The 18,698-nt window shown below is 39.3% G+C and overlaps 1 protein-coding gene across 2 annotated transcripts in view; it reads left to right on the top strand.

Moving 5' to 3' along the window:
* The window catches only part of rhbdf1a (rhomboid 5 homolog 1a (Drosophila)), a 47,499-nt gene that overhangs the window by 19,752 nt on the left and 9,049 nt on the right, over positions 1–18,698 (top strand). Inside the window, exons 2-10 of one of the 2 annotated variants that reach the window (XM_026929720.3) lie at positions 11,046–11,190; positions 11,307–11,446; positions 12,192–12,299; positions 15,365–15,578; positions 15,761–15,967; positions 17,099–17,221; positions 17,836–17,996; positions 18,161–18,412; positions 18,586–18,697. In XM_026929720.3, coding sequence (XP_026785521.1) covers positions 11,074–11,190; positions 11,307–11,446; positions 12,192–12,299; positions 15,365–15,578; positions 15,761–15,967; positions 17,099–17,221; positions 17,836–17,996; positions 18,161–18,412; positions 18,586–18,697 — 1,434 coding nt within the window. In that variant the 5' untranslated portion in view covers positions 11,046–11,073. The remainder of the gene's footprint in view (positions 1–11,045; positions 11,191–11,306; positions 11,447–12,191; positions 12,300–15,364; positions 15,579–15,760; positions 15,968–17,098; positions 17,222–17,835; positions 17,997–18,160; positions 18,413–18,585; position 18,698) is intronic. The other variant, XM_026929721.3, reaches the window with a different exon arrangement.

The raw sequence follows: 18,698 nt of genomic DNA, 5'->3' as shown, positions 1-18,698 counted from the left end.
TTGCCTTATCTCAGATGGTATACGATGTAAGCCCACAAATTTACCATCAAATCCGACTCAACACCCCTGACACATTGCTCACATGCTGTCAGAGCAGCTCTGGACCATCATATTATATAAATCTTTTTTTATTTTATTTATTTTTTAACAAAAATCCTATGTGCTGTAACTTAGTCGTTCAACTTTAAAGGCAATTTTAAAAAGGAATTGGACAGCACTACTGTGTACACTGCACACTCTGCATGGCATTATCAGATATCAATATCCCACATGCATAAATGATTTACAGCTGTGTCAGCCGTGTATTTGTAAGTGCTGGATCAGCATTTTATGCTACTGGCTATGAAAGATATTGTTTGTCAGTGATGTATTTTCATTGCCTTATAATTTTCATACAAGAAAATGTATAAAATGAAAAATAAAAAATAATAAAGCAAGAAAGTTGCAAACCAGGAAGATCATGGCTAAAGACTGACAGGGTAAGTCTGATAGAAAGGAGAGAGAGAGTAAATGAAGTGAAAGTGAGTGTGTAGAAGAAATGTGTGTAGAAGAGAGCAACAGAGTTCTGTGTGTGTCTGTGAGAGAGACAGAGAACTGTATGTGGCTCTGCACCCCTGATTACATCATTCTGGCATCAGTCTCCAAAATACAGTCCAGTCACCTGGCTCTGCTCTGCTTCTCCTCATACATTATGAGTTTTATTTTTAGAATCAAATCTGGTTCAGAAGTCACCCACTCAGCACTGCCATGCTCAGTCCAGCGCCACTTTCCAGCTTTATTAATCTTTAAACCAGCCCTCATGGTGTGCTATGAAAAAATAAGCAACACAGCAGGCAAGTTCTTATTTAATTCACATAGATACATTTTTGATCGATGCACCTCATGTGCTTTCATAGCTAGCACTTCCTTGAAGGAATAATTCTCCCAAAAACAGAGCTTTCATGCGTAATGGTGACTCCCACTATCTAGCACTCCCATAGAGCGCAGCAGAAGTCAGAGAATGAGAAGAGAGTATAGAGAGTGTAACAAGGGTGAAAGAAGAGAACTCGTAGCAGGATGTGCAATGCTGAGGAAGGAAATGTCCAGCATGCACACACACACACACACACACACACACACACACACACATGGATATATACATATTGATGAGGTCCTTTTTCAGCATGCTTGGTTGTATCCACAACTTAGATCTCAACCCCTGTTTTGTTTGTTTGTTTTCCTTTAAAGGCTGTCAGCTTCACTAATGGGTTAACCTCTCTCAGGGTCACAAGACTTACATGTCCATCTAGGTTTCTGCTGTTGGCACACACTCCCACAGAACCACTGCACCACTTTGCTTTATGGTATTCTTAATGCACTTATTTATTGACTCTTCACATGGAAAATTAAATTCCTTCCTCCCTCATTATAGACATGTCTGAGAACCTCTTGTACTCTTGACTCTACGAGCTGCTTAAAATGGCGTGTGAATGCAATTCAGTGCTAAATATGCTTCATTATGGTAATAAATTTACTTCTTGGCCCTACTGTTGGCATTTTTGGACCGTATCAAGAAAAATGTGTCGCTCCCCTCCACAAAGGTGCTATATATATTTATCCTAAACGCCGGAAAATGTCAGACAGGAAGCTTCCATTAAGAGCATGCTGTAGGGAGCGTCTGTCTTCACTGCTGTGAGATAAGAGATGGAAATGCAAGGCTTACTGAAATACACACAATGGAGAGAGTTAACCAGATCCTCCTTCCTGCTGTGGGCCTTTTTCAAACAAACAGCTCTGAGACACTGCACATAGGCAATACACCACGTTCATGTTGGTCTCCCACGCTCACATGTTCTAACTGTATTATTATTATTATTATTATTATTTTTATTATCATCATCATCACTGCAATCGTAGGCAGTCACTCGTGACTATTATGCATTCAGCAGATTATTTTCCTTTGTAGCTTGCCAGGGTTGCGGGTGTGTTGTTAAAGCTGAGTTACAAATATTCCTACCCTGAAATGATCAGTCAGAGTAAGGCTGCACAGCTAATTGTATTTAACATTTAAAAGATACACTTAGTTAAAGTAATTAAAGACTAGTCTTATGTCACCTTAAAGATGAATACATTTGAAAAATGTAAAATGTACTGTCTAGAAGAAAAGGCATTGTGTAGATCTAAAATGAAAGTGCAGTAAAATTATACTGGTTCCTTATTTATAGCTATTAATTCGCACCCCTTATTCAACTGATTTGAGATTTAACAGGAATTTGATACCTTTTCGATACTACAGCATGCTTATAGGTGAATTCGGCATGCTAATTTTCACTGCATTCCACTTTACTCAGTGTTTACTGTTCATGCTGTGAGCAGCCGTGATGATTTGACATCACTTGCTGAACTCTGGGGTTGAGAAGACCACCCGGAGTAGCAATTCCGAGTTAAGGGAGTGTTTTCTTGGGTTTTTCCTGCTGCACAGATAAATAGAACAAGCTTCATGTCTTCAGTGTGGATAAAAAGAGGTACAAGAATGAGGTGTGAGCATATTTCTTACCTTGCTGATAAAGACAGGCAGCGAACAGTCACAAAAAAACCAGTATGCAAAGTGTGTTAAATCACACACAAGCATCTTGGCAAGACCTGATTGACTTCATCACAGCCTCGACTTTGATTCAGCAGGTTAGACAGCTAAACTTTAATTCAGGCCAGTGAATTTTGATGGAGTGTGATAAAATATTTTTGTTCAAAAACACTGTAACTTTGTAAATTGATGAGGTTTAATGGTACATGTCCAGTGAATAAGGCATGATTGTCTCCCTGCACCTTTTCTGTCCGCTTTGAGCTGTGCTAAGTTTAGCTTAATGACAGTGCAGTTTAGCTAACAGTTTAGTTAAGCTGTGTTTTTGAATTATTTAATTACATATTTGTTTTATTTAACTTATGAACAACTTTGTATTCATGAAAAGGAGGAAATTGTAATAGGGCTGGGTGATAATATCAATATCATGATCAAGTGTGTCATGCTGCAATTTTTTGGAGATATTGTGGGTATCGTGATATCTTTTTGCACATATTTAATGTAACATTGCAAACTCTGGAAGCAGATTTGATAAGGCTTTCTACTGTCTGAAACTTGCTAAAATGCTAAAAAGTCAAATATATTTTTGTACTCACTAAAGAAAAATATCATACGCTAACTTTTAAAAGTTTATTTTTAAATGCAACACAACCATTTTGCTGGCAGTTTGTTAGGAAACCTGTATATCAGGATGCATATCGTGTTTCCTAGAAATGTCTTGAAATATTGTCATATGATATTTTTGTAATATCGCCCAGTCCTAAATTCAGCACTAACAATTTTAATTTTGGGTGTAATGTGACTTCAGTGTGTGTGTGTGTGTGTGTGTGTGTGTGTGTGTAAGAGTTTTTCTTTACATTAATTTATTTGTCAGTTTATTGGAGTACTAAACCTGGTATTTTGGTATTAGTAGTAATGGATCTTAAACCTGGGGTCAGTGTTGCTATTAGAACATCAGTTGCTCTATAATAATTACAGCTCTCCTGCACCACAGCTATCACTGGCAATCCCTGGTAAATTAACTTTTTTCACCAGAGGTTTTGGGGTGCCCGTGTCCAGCAGTGACTTTATTTGTGATGTCATACAGTGGTGGTTAATGACTTTTTTGCAGTTTTTCATAAGTATTTCTTTTTGACCTAGTCTACTAGGTTTAAATGTTATAATGTTATTATAAATGTTATAATGTTATTGTGGCACTTCTATACTGTGTTTTACTATAAAAAAGCTTTAGCTGTGCTGTCTGTTTTATCTCTGTACCAGTGTTATTGTGGAGAGATGTAAATTGTTTACCAGCCGTTTCCCATCATCCTGCTCCCCAGCAGCTGAACACAGAATCACGATACTCTATACACAGAAACCCAACAGTGTCTTGACTAATCTAATAACAGACTTGGAGCAATAAAATAATTCATTTGTTTATCCTGATTGAAAATGTCTGATAAGTCGATTTCCTTTCTGCCAGCGGAATGGAACGCCAGTGTAATGCAAGAAAGGCTTAAAGATTAAACAATAGTCAAATAATTAATCATTACTGCAGGACAGTCTGTTCATTTGTGTTTTTCCTTTCAATCTAAACAGATCTAATCCAAGAGCAAGCAGTAGCTTAGGGAATTGCAAATGCAGGAAGCTAATCACATCCAGCATGTTACTGAGATCTTGCCAGATCTTAATCTAAGAGTCAAAAAATGTTTCCCAGGCCATAGATTAAGCCAGACTTTCTTTTTAACATTGAAAGCTTAGTGGACTTAGTTACAGTGTAGTCCTGTTGAGCTGATAGTAAAGAAGCTAATAGTGCTCACCTAGCATAAATTGGAATGTAACACATTTACTAGACATTCCCCTTGGATTTCCTTAGTGCCGGCACAAACTGTACTTTATATCCTATACATCCTACACATGGAATAAATTATGGTATAATTATGGAATTCCGGTTCTCAGCGAGCGGCACGGTTCAGAGCAAGTCGAGCTCTACCTTTACGTTTTCTTTTGAGTTTATGACGTGCTTTTGTTTCAGTCCTGGACTTGATTAGTTTGTTGTTGTAAACCCTGTTGTGTTTTAGTTGTTTCCTGGTGAAGTGTTTTTTGTGGTCCTTTATTGTTAAAGGCTTTGTTTCTCATGTACCATGTTTAGACCCATGCCTGAGTTTTCGTTTATGAATATGGATTATCCTTGTTTACTGCTGTCTCCCTGCTGATTTTACTCCCACCACTGAATTTAATAACGATTACTGAATAAATATTACAAATAAATAAAATAAATATTACACTGATTTTATGTACTTGTGTACTGCCTTTAACTACCACATGCTACACTGATGTTTCCAGGCTATTACACATCTGCATCCAGGCCATGAGTGGATCAAATTCTTGAGGAGTCAAAACCTATAAAGAAGACACAGAACAAATAGATACACTGTACAGCCAAAAGTTTGTGGACACCTGACCATCGCACTCATGTGTGGTTCTTCCCAAAACTGTTGGCACAATGTTAGAAGCACTCAGTTGTATAGAATGTCTTTGCATTACAGTTTCCCTTCACTGGAACTAAGACGCTCAAACCTGTTCCAGCATGACAATGCCCCTGAGCTCCATGAAGACATGGTGTGTGAAGGTTGGAGTGGAAGAACTCGAGTGTCCTGCACAGAGCCCTGACCTCAACCCCACTGAGCACCTTTGGGATGAACTGGAACACCGACTGAACCCCAGACCTCCTCGACATCCCAACATCAGCACCTGACCTCACTAATGCTCTTGTAGCTGAATGAACATAAATCCCCACAGCCACGCTCCAACATCTAGTGGAAAGCTTCCCAGAAGAGTGGAGATCATTATAACAGCAAAGGGGGGAATAAATCTGGAATGAGATGTTCAATAAGCATATATGGGTTTGATGGTCAGGTGTCCACATACTTTTGGCCATGTAGCGTACAGCCTAGGACAGGCGTCATGAATAGAAATCAACTGACTTTTTCCCTCTACAGGGCTGTTCTGGCATATCCTCCTCTAACCCTTGAGTGCGTTTCCCCAAGACATTTGAGTATATTATTCTACAGCACACACAAAAGTATTATTTCAGGTCAATGGGAGAATGATTTATGATTTCTCAAGCTGCTGTCATACCCCAGTGGTGGTCTGCTTTATCCAGCTGCCTTGCTTTGTAAGACACCAGCTGCTCGCCTGCCAATGGGCAGCTGCAATGTTTGTGCCATTATAAAAACATGCAGCTAGATTTCCAAAGTTCAGCCTTGGTCTTCAGCCTAGGGATGTGAGATACTTTTGTCCAAACAGTCGTGTAACTGTCTTAAGAGACAACAGTAGTTTTGATTAGAGAAGGTAGTACTGTGATACATAGATGTATGCTTTTTTAAGAGCTTTGGGCAGACACAGAAAAGTCACATTGCTGAGAGTAAACCAAGGACAAGGCTAAAAATTCCAGGTCCAGGTGAGCAGAACATTAACTGTTAACTGGCAGTGAGACGCCACTTCTGTATGGGACACAATTAGGCCTCCATCCAACAATGAAATTAGCAGATCTCTGGCTAAAATCTCATCTCAGCCAACTGTGCGTCACAGTAAGTCTTCTGGTTTGATTTAATGGGGAATGAAATTAGATGAGTGATGGAGAAGGGATCATGAACTGCAGTGCTGCTGGTCTGTTTCCACTTACATAACAGGAAAAAAAAGATATTTGCATCTTTTCTCATTAGTCCATTGCAGGGTGTGAGCACGTCTCCTGGCTTTTACGTCAAGCAGACTCAGAGTCTCTCCGTCAGACTCAGACTCCATGATAACAGCCACTGCATCTGAGTAAGAGCTGGCATTAGGGTTGGAGAAACACCCTGGCAAATACTGGGAGAAAGGGCTTTTCCTTAAACACAGCAATAAATGGAAACCATAACACAGTTTTATTCCATAATATGACATGTTCCCAAGTGAAACAATTTTCTTCTTTTTTTATTTTGTTTTTATTTTTTGCTTAATTTTATCTCAGGGAGAGGGAAGGTGGAGGTGGACGTGGAGGTGAAACATGGCATGATATAATTTGTAAATACTGTACATATTGTGAACAATATAACCAGGAACATGAAGTATCATTAACTCGCCTAGCAAGGCACTGGAGAATTGTGCAGTACAGTAGTAGTATAGTACTCTGGTTTTCTCCAACTTTCCAAAACATGCCATTGTGTGGATTGGCTTCTCTAAGTTACCCCTAGGAGTGAATGATTGATTGGATGTTTATGTGCGTGGTGTCCTGCGATATATTCCTGATCCGCGCCAACCTGACCAAGATATGGTGGTTACTGAAGGTAAATGATTAAAGCACATGAGCAAATGTTAGCATTCACAAAATTTGAGTTTGGCTCGGTCACGTGCGATCTGAAAGGTATCAGTCTGCGTTCCCATCCGCTGGACATGGTTAGATATTCATGGCTATATTGAGCTACTAGGTACCTTCCGTATTTCTGAACTTTTAGTTCTGCCATCTTCCACCTTAACCTTTAAAGGTCTGTGATGGCATCTGAAAGGTGGTAAATATTTCTTAATATTGTAGGAATAGAGAATTTATTTAAATTGGGTATTATCACAGTTACCTGTGGCTTAACAAAAAATCTGGATTGCAAATCCACCTGAGTTTCACAGTTTTGTGGTAAAATAGTTTTTATATTTTATTCAGACTATTAAAGAGCGCTCTGTAAATACAGTTTGTATTCTTATTTATTTTCAATGTGCATGTTAGTGCTATGAACAGCATGCCCACGGTTTTCATACAAGACCTTGTGACCAATTATACCACATTTTTGACTAATCACACCACATATCTATTTGAAATGCAGGCATTTTTATTTTACTGTTAATCCTTGGTATCAAAAATGGGCAAAAATAGTGATAGACCTCTGAATGTTAAGCACTGTTCTGGTACTTCTGAGAGCAGATTATGTAAATTTAAAATAAAGTTAGTGTTTTGCCAACACATTTGAACTCCCAAGTCTATGTAATCAGTGAGAGGTGTGATTGTGGCTATATAGTGTTCTTATACATCTTTCTTAATGGAAATGAATTACGCCAAGGTTCATTCCACACTTTATAACAATAATAACATAAAACTCATCATGTAAAAACCTTCTTCAGCCCACACACTCACTAGCAAGGCAGGTTTTTCCCTCAAGACTTTTAACTCTCGTCCGACCTCTATTACCAGCATGGCTTTGTGGGATTTGAGGTTTCATGATGCCTATTGCTTATGACCTCTCTCATATCCATAGTGTGAAAAAAGAGCCCTGGTTTGTGTTAAAGCTTTGGTTTGTTCAGTATAACCTAAACCAGATGTGGTGCACTCCCAGAGATGACAGCTTGTATGGATGATCTTGTATAGTTGTCTCTGTGCTGGCTTTAAGCTCTGACTGAGTGCAGACCTGCTTGAATTTTTTTAAAGGCATGACAGAGGATAACTTGCTTTCGCTGTGCTTTTTCTAAAGTTAGCTACTCCTTTGTGGAATATTTACTGCCTGTTTTCTTGTTAATCAGCCTCCTCACACTGTCTGAATCAAATTTCAGCTTTTTTTTCCTCACCCAGTTCTTTCAAATGCTTTTGCTTTACCACTAGAGGAATGATTTTGGAATAGTAGATACGTAGAAAATAGCTACAAAGAATTTGGGTCTACCCATGGCAGTTATGAGCCCTTCTGAACGTAGCTTAAGGGACAGGAAAGGAAACTGAACATGCAAAAAAAAATGCACTAGCAGTTTCCTGTTACTATTTAATAACTTGGCTTTGTCTCTCCTTGCAGCAATGGGAGCATAGTGGTAAGGTGCACTAATGATGGTCTCCAACAAAGTCCGCCTTGCAAACAGGGAGAGAAAAGTACAGCAAGATGGATTTAATTGCACTTAAGCTGTTTAGGTTTTGTCTGCTGACAGTAGACTCCCACCGAGCCAATGCTTACTGGCTATTTGAATTTGAACACAAACATCTGGGGAACTGTTCTTAATTTGCATTCAGCAGTTTCCTCTGTAACGATGGCGTCCAGCTCTGGGTTGGATTTCACGGCGATGTGATTTTAGAGTGCCATCTTGTGGTGCAGACCATTCCTCAGGTCTTAGAAAGGAGAATATCAAGAGGAATCAGAGACTTTAAGAGAAGTAGAGACTGGTATAAATATAAAGGGGATAGAACATGGTGACTGTATTATGTAAGTCCTGACTTTCAGTTAAAAATAAAATGCCAGAAAGTGTGTAAGAAGAAAAATGCCAGCCTTATCAGAGTATTACACTGATGCATGTGCAAATTAGAGCTGAATATGATGAAAATATCATATCACGATTCTCGAAGGCATTTCTGTGATACACGATATGTATCATAATATACAAATCTGCTCACAAACTTCCAGGAATGCAGTCGTGTTGCATTAAAAAAAATGTTATAAATAATTATGAATGTGTTTATTATTATTAATTATTTTATAAAGTATATAAAATATACATTTTTATTTTTTATGTTAAAAACATTATTCATAAAACAATTACGAATATTAAACACTAAGAAAAAGAAACAAATTTTTAATCTGAAAAAATATTTTAACATTTTACAGTTTTAAAGATTAAATACAGAATCACATCAGCTGCTTCCAGCCTGTTGATAATTATTTAAAAAAAATATATATATAAAATTCAAACGTATCACAATATCCACGCTATCTCAGAAAAGCAGATTATTATGACATAATCTATCACGATACTGATATATTATCGCATTTCCCCAGCAGCGCTAATATAGGGCATTGCTGTCTCTCCAACAGTCCTGACTGATTTTAACTAATTTTTCAATCGTCCTCGTACCAGACAAATTATCTGTTATTTTTCTGTCCATACAAAAAGCAGCAGTCTTCATAACTAACCTATCGACACGATATGGTTAAGATATTACAGATGATATACAGTTTATTGTGGTTTATTTACATGGATGTATCTGTAAAAACAGCAGCTACACATGAGCTCACTTCTGTAACACAGTCGGTTTACAGTAAGCGTACTAATGCATTATTAATACGTTCTTTTTCTTCAGCTTAAACCCCGACTGAGAGGAGTGTATGTGAACTGGAAAGGAAGTAAACCACAAAAATCAGATGAGCTGTAGTACTCGTAGAGATCAGGAGCCAGTTTAACTTCAGACAACTTCAGACACGACAATCTCTGTTTACATAGAGACTGCAGTAAATAAGGTTGACATCATGGATAGTCGTTAGTGACTAATTATGAGCTTCTTGTTGTAATCTCACAGGTGAGCTGACTCGGATTGTCTCAGCTGGAATGGGTGTTTAATGCAAATCCTTGTTGCCGTTCTTTCCTGTGAATTACCTGTAATATTACAGCTTGCTGATCAGCAGAAGATCTGAATCTGCATTCTTTGAAGAATGTCTCAAGAATTTAGTTTTTTTTGCCTGTAACGGGCGAGTGCATTGGCTTAAATAGACAGACTAATTAGAAATAACTGAAAACAGATGGGTCATGCATGTGACAACACAAAGGCAGAGACATGACCGGGAAGTGAAAACAAACAATGTCACAATAAGAGCACGGGCTGTGCATAGAGTCTGGACTAAAGAGTCTAAACAAAATAATGAAATGAAATGGTTCTACATTAAAAAATTTATATAAAGAGCAGTACACATTAATAAACTAAACAAAGTCAATTTGGTGTGATAACCTTTTGCTTTCTTAAAACAAAACAAAAAAAAAACACCAGTCTCCAGAACATTTTGTGCAATTCTGTAAGTAAATCATTTTTACTGAGCATTCTGGAGAATCTGCCGCAGTTCTTCTGGAGACCTTGTCATAGTTCTTTTTTTTTTTTTTTTTCTTTTTTTGTCTAAAAAGTGGTCTGTTATGTAATGTTTCTTTCTTTACTGACATACAAACATTTTTCTGTAACATTTTATTTTTTGTTGGAAGGTAATATTTGGAACTAAATATTAAAATGTTTCTGTACTGAATCAATAATGTAGAAATCATAAAATAAACATTTATAACAAAATTTGTACTAAAAAACAGGGTGCCTAAGACTTTTGCGCAGCACTGTGTGTGCACACGTTTATTTATTTGGCAGCATCTAACCATAAATAAGGTTGGCGTCGTCATGCAATAACTCCACTGGTTATGGAGAAACACGCATGTGCAGTCACCGGAGCAACCTGAAAATATATAAATAATACTTTTTTTTTTGTCCATGTTACTGGGGCTATAAACTGCAAATTATTAGCAGTTTTGTCAGATCATATAACGGGGATTTCTAATTTGAAATGTCATCATTTTGGGCCTCTTTTCATTCCAGCAGATAAGAGCCTGATCTTGTGTGAGTGGAAATAGCTGCCTGGGAGCACACAGAGTCGAGAGACTTTATTAGAAGGATTCTGGTCAAATGCAGCAGCCAAATTTATCCACTCATTTTCTTCTCTCTCTCTCTCTCTCTCTCTCTCTCTCTCTGTAGCTGGCCGGTGCGTGGAGAGGCAGGCAGCATGGCTGAGCCCAGGCGAGACAGCACCAGCAGCCTACAGAGGAAGAAGCCACCATGGCTCAAACTGACCATTCCGACTGCTCAGATGTCTCTGGACGAACCGCCCACCTTTGTCCAGGCATGAGGGACTCTCTCTTTCTTTGCTCCATTTTTGTGAATGTTAAAAAAAAACAGTTATTTTCACAGTTATTTTCATTCACTCTGTTTTTCTCTCACTTTTTGTTCGTCTCACAGCCTGTGAAGAGGCAGGGGTTTCTCCGCAGTGTCAGCATGCCTGTCGAAACGACTCATTTTGCGTCCCCAACGCATGACCTTTTTGATCATCGACGACCTCCACTGCAGCACCAGACCTCCATCACACAGACTATTAAGAGGTAATAACAGCAGTTATTTGCTCCTTTCCTTTGTAACCTGCTGTTATAAAACATCTCTGGGTTGAGTAATTCATTTCAGTTGTATCATAACTTACCAAAAGTGAGCGACTCTGAGCTGAAGAGGGAAAACTTGGCCAATAAGCACGGTGTTGTTTTCTGGTTTTCATGACACGTACAGTGTTTGGTATTTATCTTGCACAGTCTCTAAATGAATGTGTTAGTGGATGTTGCATCATCGTTGTTTTGAGATATGAATTCTTGTTGCTAGGCTTTTCTTTCTGTTATTATGTTTATGTTGTTTTGCTATGAGTGTGTGCATGTGAGATAAGATGAGATTCATCATGCATTCTTGGCTACAGTCCTAATTCTGTGTGGAGCAGGTGGTGAAATATTAGACAACAAATTCACCAGCGAGTGTATGAGTGTTAATGTGTTGGCAAGTGAGTAACATAAAATGTTGTTCGGATTTATGCATTTATTTGTGGTGTTTTTTGTGTGTGCACGAGAACATGCTTCAGCTCTTCATTAAGCATGCTTTGTGCAGTTATGTGTGCTGCGTAATCAGACCTCCTCACACTGAAATTATTAACTGTCTCAGCTTGCGCTAATCTGTCTGGCTCTCTTGCTCTCTCTTCCAGCTGTTCTCACGCTCCTTTTCCTCTTCTCTTTTTTGTCTCTTCTTCTCCTCACTGTCTTTGCTTTCCTCTTCCTCGTATTCCCCTCCTCGCCTGCGCCCCGTGAGCAGTAGCAGGAGGGTCCGCTTTGAGCGGATTAACACAGTGCCCGTTAAGGGTCACCGCGCTGTGCGTCGTAGTGTGAGGAAGCACCAGTCCCTCTCCAGAACCCTGATCAGGTACACGCACCGAGCAGACCTGAGAGGCACACACTGCTCTTCCACTTCCCAGTGCACACAAAGCATGAAGTCTTGAGCCAGTGAGAGCTGATTTATACTTCTGCATGCATTATACAGTAATGTGATCATATCGCCATATGCAAAGCAAACATGAAATGTTCATTTATAGCTGTCTGATGTAGGAATTTTATCATAGAGGAGAAAGTTTATTAAAGACACCAGCCTGAAAAAGTAAACAGCGTGATTAAGACTAAACGGTGATTTTTTTTTTCACTAAGCCAATAGGGATTCAAAATACAACAGAACGACTGCTGTGCAATACATTACATCTAGCAAACGGACAGATATTAAAGTGGCATCGATTAAATGATGGGAAAATTGAAATTATAGTGGGAGGAAATAATAGAAATGGAACGAGTAACATAAGAGGCTTAAAAGCAGAATTGCAAAAATTATAAAATACATGGATCAACATGCAAAACAAGTTAGTAAGCAGGTTACGTTCCCCACCATGTTGCCATGTATACTCCTTTTCTCCCTTTTTGTCCTTATTTATTTATTTTATTTATTTATCTTTTTTCTGATTTATGTAATGACGTTAATACTTCTATACAGTACCTTTTGTTTGGGGAGAAAAATTGTAAATGGTGGAGTTGCAATCAAATAATTTAAAAAATGATTAGTGTTCATATTATTATGAAGTGTTTTTCATCCATTTCTGTCTCGAGTTGTGGTTTGGGGAAGCGCAAGCACATGTGGAAGACGGAAAGTAATGGATCTGTAGTTTAACATTTTATTGTTAAACAATATTATTGAACAAAATTAACCTGAATTTGATTGAACCCCTGGAAGAAATAATGTCTCATCACAACATTTCCGGGTACGCAACCGGACACACGTCTCCACCAAGCGATCAGCGTTCACCTGCAGACGGGTCAAGTACAGCACCACAGATACGTGTAGCTCTGGCTGGAAGCAAGCTGGTGTGTCTCAGCGTACCACACTTACCCATAATGCCCCTCTCTGTGTCCCGACCTAAATACACATTAAAGCAGAAGTATAAACCAGGCCTAACACACACACACACACACACACACCACTGCACTGCACTTTCTTCGTGCATGATTGGAGTTCAGAGAGGATTTTATGGGATTGTACAACACAAATTCCACACTCATTTCTTTGAACAGTAGTTAACATGCTTAAAATAAATTCCAAACCCCAGGCTTTTGTTAGTGACTTATTATGAGCTTCTTGTTGTAATCTCACAGGTGAGTTGACCTGTAATCTCTCAGGTTGCCTCAGCTGGAATGGGTGTTTAATGTAACACCTTGTTGCCATTCTTTGACACAAATTACATGTAATGTCACAGCTTGAGGCTGGCATTTAGGGAAAGATCTGAATCTGCATTCTGAAGACTCAAGAATGTGTTTTCTTATTTCCACTGTTTGGATCCATCAGGCTCTGCTGTTTTCCCTCAGAAATGAAAGACACTAAAATTTAGTTCTAAGGTGGTTTTAGGATCCAAAATATTATAACTCGTATCAGAGTAATGCCCTACATTGCAACAAAATGATGTCTTATCAAGTGAAAATATCTTGAATATAGTCAAATTTATCTAGTAATTCTTATTATAAGATTACAGTAAACTGAATGTAAGGTTGTTAATCCTACTTCTAGACATTTTTACTAATTTCAAGTTTTCCATTTTCTTATTCTGTTGGCAGATAATTTTGCTTCTTTATAAGTCTAACTTTATGTTATAAATCTTTATATTATTAGCTATATAAATGCTCAAAAATAGAAGATTCTTCTGAAAATACAAGACAATTTCACGTAGCAAAAATAGTCTAGAAATAGATTTAATAATCTTATATAATCTTTGGTTTATTTTACTCTTATAATAGGAAATACTAAACAATTACTAATAACTATATTCAAGATATTTCCATTTTCTATGAAGTAATCGTTTGCAGTGTGGCACATGTAAATATAAAGTAGGTTTATATTACTGTCACTATAGCTGACATTTTGTAAGCTTTCAGCGTCACACTCTTCTGATTGATTTGACTTTTCTCCTGCTAATGGGCTCCCAGTGTAGGTTATACTGTACTTCCTATCCAGTCTGTCAGGATAAACATGTCAGGATAAACATGTCAGGATAAACATGTCAGTACTCCTGCAAATGATACTTCTGCAAATGATGGAATTACTCCTGGTCCTGGTGTAAATTTAATCCCAAACGAATAGGGCTTAAAAGAGACTAGATTAGCCTCTTCCTTGTTCTGCATGGCTCCAGGTGTTCAACTGAACGCCGAGCTATTTATAGCAGATCATGGGATTGTCAGCTCACCACATGTGCCAAGGCCATGGGGAGGAGTGAGAATGTTAACAGTTTAAATATTACAGCCACACTCATATACACAAACTCAGGATAATACCTGATAGCCTACTGAATGTTATTCATGATATAGGATTGTCTTTAACTTAATTAAGAATGATTTATTGTCAAGACTGAGAGAACCAGAGCAGAAACCTAAATCAGTTCTACATATGCGCTGGTTGTTATCAGTGAGGGTAAATGAGTCATAAATAAATCAGATATTTGCCTTTGTTGCACAGTGGCACACAGCCAAGCAGCAGTAGTGAGGGGTGGAGTAGTGTGTGTGTGTGTGTGTGTGTATGTGTGTGTACTTGAATGAGAGCGAGTCACTCTAAAAGAAGGGAAGTGTGTCCGGAGGCATGTCTGGGCAAGTCCGTTTTTTTCCCTTCAAAGCACCTGTTGATCTTCCGCACTGTTCTTTATTCTTTTTCTTGGAATATGCCTTCATTAGCTCACTGAATTTTCCACACTTTCTCTCAAAACTGCACCACCGTGGAGATGATTTCCTTTCTCTAACACTTCTGCTAGACATTCACTTGCTGTAGCAGAGAGCTTAAAATGAACAACAAAACCAAATCTCAGGAGCACAATGGGATGAGAAAGCACTTGTGTCAGTGAATGGACCTCTGCCTGTCCTCGGGTCAGTGAGATGAGCCTGAAGGGAGTGTTTCTTTGCTGCCAGGGGCACAGCAGACTGGTTTGGGGTTAGCAAGGATGGCGACGCCACACAGAAATGGCAGCGAAAGAGCCTGCGCCACTGCAGTCTGCGCTACGGTAAGCTGAAGCCTCATGTGGTCCGGGACATGGAACTTCCCAGCCAGGACAACATCTCTCTGACCAGTACGGAGACACCACCACCTCTCTATGTACCTACATCCCAGCATGGGATACCAAAGGTACACCTTCTATGGATTATATGTAAATATTAGTGTCAAAGTATTGTTCCATTTCCTGCTGATTACTTTTGTTGCGTGATGGATTTCTAGCCAAAGATTTTCCATTAAATAATATGGATCTGTCTTGTATGATCAAGAACATGACTAACTTAAGATTGACTTCATGCTTGTGTTCTGCTCAGATCGTGGACCCATTGGCGCGTGGTCGGGCCTTCCGCATGGTGGAGGAAGTGGACGGATACAGTGTGCCCCATACGCCCATCACACCTGGTGCCACCTCTCTCTGCTCCTTCACCAGCTCCCGATCCGGCCTCAACCGGATACCTCGCCGACGCAAGCGTGAGTCCGTGGCCAAGATGAGCTTCAGGGCAGCGGCTGCCCTTGTCAAGGTGAGCCAACAAGATCAGCTGAATAAACTTAATGCAGGGGAGTGATTACAGAGACAATACAATTTGTAGTGATGCTAAAAGCAGTGTGAAGAGGCAGCCTTTTAGTACAAAGGTGATGTACTATTAAGACATGAGCTAGATTCAACTGTGCAAAGTTAAAAACAGTGTAAGGACAGCGGAACCGCTTCATGGAAATTGACAAATAGTGATCTTACACTGTGGGTGGGAGGGATGGCCTTCAGATGCTGCATTCGACTAAAGGTCTAAACTTGTAATTTCAAACCACCAAGTAGGAAAAAACGAAAAAGACGCTCCCTCAATTCACAATTCCTGCTTGGAAACTTCAGCAGTCCAGATCAACATGGCTGCTCACAACAGGAACAGTAAACAAAGTACAATTCTTATCTTTAAGTGAGTTATACTGTATATACAAATATTTGCTTTAGATATATCTGTTTACAGACATATTCGTTTGTCAAATCTATAACACTGACTCTACAGTTCACTGTTTTAAGGAGGTAAATATACATCACTCATCACAGTTAGCTGGCTAGTGTGTTGCTAATAAAAGATGAATGAACATGGAGGCATCGGTTTTGTTTTCCCACTTTGTAGCTGGGTTGCAGTGACTGGCTTCACATATCTCAGAAGGAAGCACCTGCTAATGTTCAGCCTCTGCGGTTGGTAGCTGTCGTGATAGGTGAGAGCTGGCTGGTGGGTGTGAACTGGCAAATCACCAAAATGGGAGAAAATTGGCAAAAAAAAGTCACTGGTAATGAAATGAAAGCATGATTTTTAATATGTCTCATCAGGGGGTGAAGAAAAGCCAAGCTGATTAACATGGGAGATGTGGTGTGGTGTAAATCGGGCTTCACTCATTCATTCATTCATTTATTCACTCCAGTGATTATCCTGGTCAGGGTTGCTGTCCTTTAAATGACTTATTCTTTATATTTTGCAATATAGAAACAGCCAAGTCCATTAAAAATTATCACACATGGGTGCAAGCAAAAATAGCTGCTGGTAGTGGGCAAGATTGAGTAGAATTCCTTCAGGAGCAGGTCGGAGTGAGATAAAGTCCAGCGCATACTTTTACTTTGAGTCCTGTGTGTAAATATTATTATTTTTCAGGGACGCTCATTCAAAGAAAGCACTCTGCGGCGGGTTCACAGACGCAGCTTCACCCCGGCCAGCTTCATTGAGGAGGACGTGGTGGACTTTCCTGATGAGCTGGACACGTCCTTCTTTGCGAGAGTAAGTCAGAAGGCATTAAAGCCCTGTCAGTGTCATTCTAATCATTAACCTCTTCCTGTTATCTTCAGTGGTGCATTTAATATCAACTGCAAAAGGAAAAACAATGCTGGTCTATTCAGTTGAGTTCTGATTTTTTTTCCTGTGTTTTTCCGCTAGTCAGTTTGAGTTGGAGTGTAATGGGTGTTGGTGATGTCAGGTCATGTAATGCAAAGATCAGAAGTAGTAATGTGCTTGTGTTAGCTGTCTGCTTCATCTCACACACAGGAACTGAAGTAACTTCCACACTCTTTGAGCACCATGCCTTTGGGAATATGTACAAAATATATCCTGTCGACATTTTTGATTTGCAATTTGTATAAAAGTGAAAGTTATGTTGAGTTGTTTACAATGGCAAGAAGATGCCACTGTCAATCATAATGCACACACACCAACATACACAACATACTGAGCCAGCGGATTTTCAGAGTTTTGGTAGCATTTTGGATGGCAAATTGATGGATGGTAAAAATTAAACATAATACACAAAGTTAAGTGAAATGTCTTGCTAAAGGTTTAATGGCTACAGCTGGCTGTATGTAGAGTTCACCTGCTCTCGGCTCTGTGTTTTTGCTCAGGATGGACTGATGCAGGAGGAGATGTCAACATTTCATGACGAGGTGTTCGAGTCTCCTTCTGACTCTACCACCAAGGACGTGGACAGCAAGCAGCTGGACGAATCAGAGCTGACTGGCAGCGCGCTAGACAAGAATGAACTCGAGAGGAGTCATCTGATGCTGTGAGTCTGCACTTATTGTTAAACTTGATGTAAATTAAACAAACTATGACTCCAGTGATTCAAATTATAACAGCATAAGTCCACTTCACTTTAACGCTCAGGCACCATTAAATTTATGATAGTAATTGTGCCAAGTAATAATGTATATCTGTATGCTATAATAGACCTCTAGAGAGAGGCTGGAGAAAGGCCAAGGAGGGAACCCCTGCGCCACCCAAAGTCCGGCTGAAACAGGAAGTGGTCAGCGTAAGCGGGCAGAGACGAGGGCAACGGATTGCTGTGCCTGTCAAGAAGCTCTTTGCACGAGAGAAACGGCCATATGGGCTTGGCATGGTGGGCAAGCTGACCAATCGGACGTACCGCAAACGCATAGACAGCTATGTGAAAAGGCAGATCGAGGATATGGACGATCACAGGTATATCTTTTTGTTCAGGTCTTAGCCATGTGACATTAATGAAGTTGTTCTGTCTCTTCAAATAGTTTCATATCTTCATAGTTTTATGCTTTTGACATGAGAACTTTTATGCTTTTGACATGAGAACGAGATGACACCTTATAAATCTTTACTGAATCTGGGCTGTTTTACAGGCCTTTCTTTACCTACTGGATCACGTTTGTCCACCTACTCATTACTATTCTGGCTGTATGTATTTATGGCATAGCACCCGTGGGCTTCTCTCAGCATGAGACAGTTGATTCTG

Source organism: Pangasianodon hypophthalmus, chromosome 23, assembly GCF_027358585.1.
Source record: "Pangasianodon hypophthalmus isolate fPanHyp1 chromosome 23, fPanHyp1.pri, whole genome shotgun sequence".
Taxonomy (NCBI): Eukaryota; Metazoa; Chordata; class Actinopteri; order Siluriformes; family Pangasiidae; genus Pangasianodon; species Pangasianodon hypophthalmus.
The sequence above is the reverse complement of the archived record's forward strand: the minus strand, read 5'-3'. Positions and strand labels throughout refer to the sequence as shown.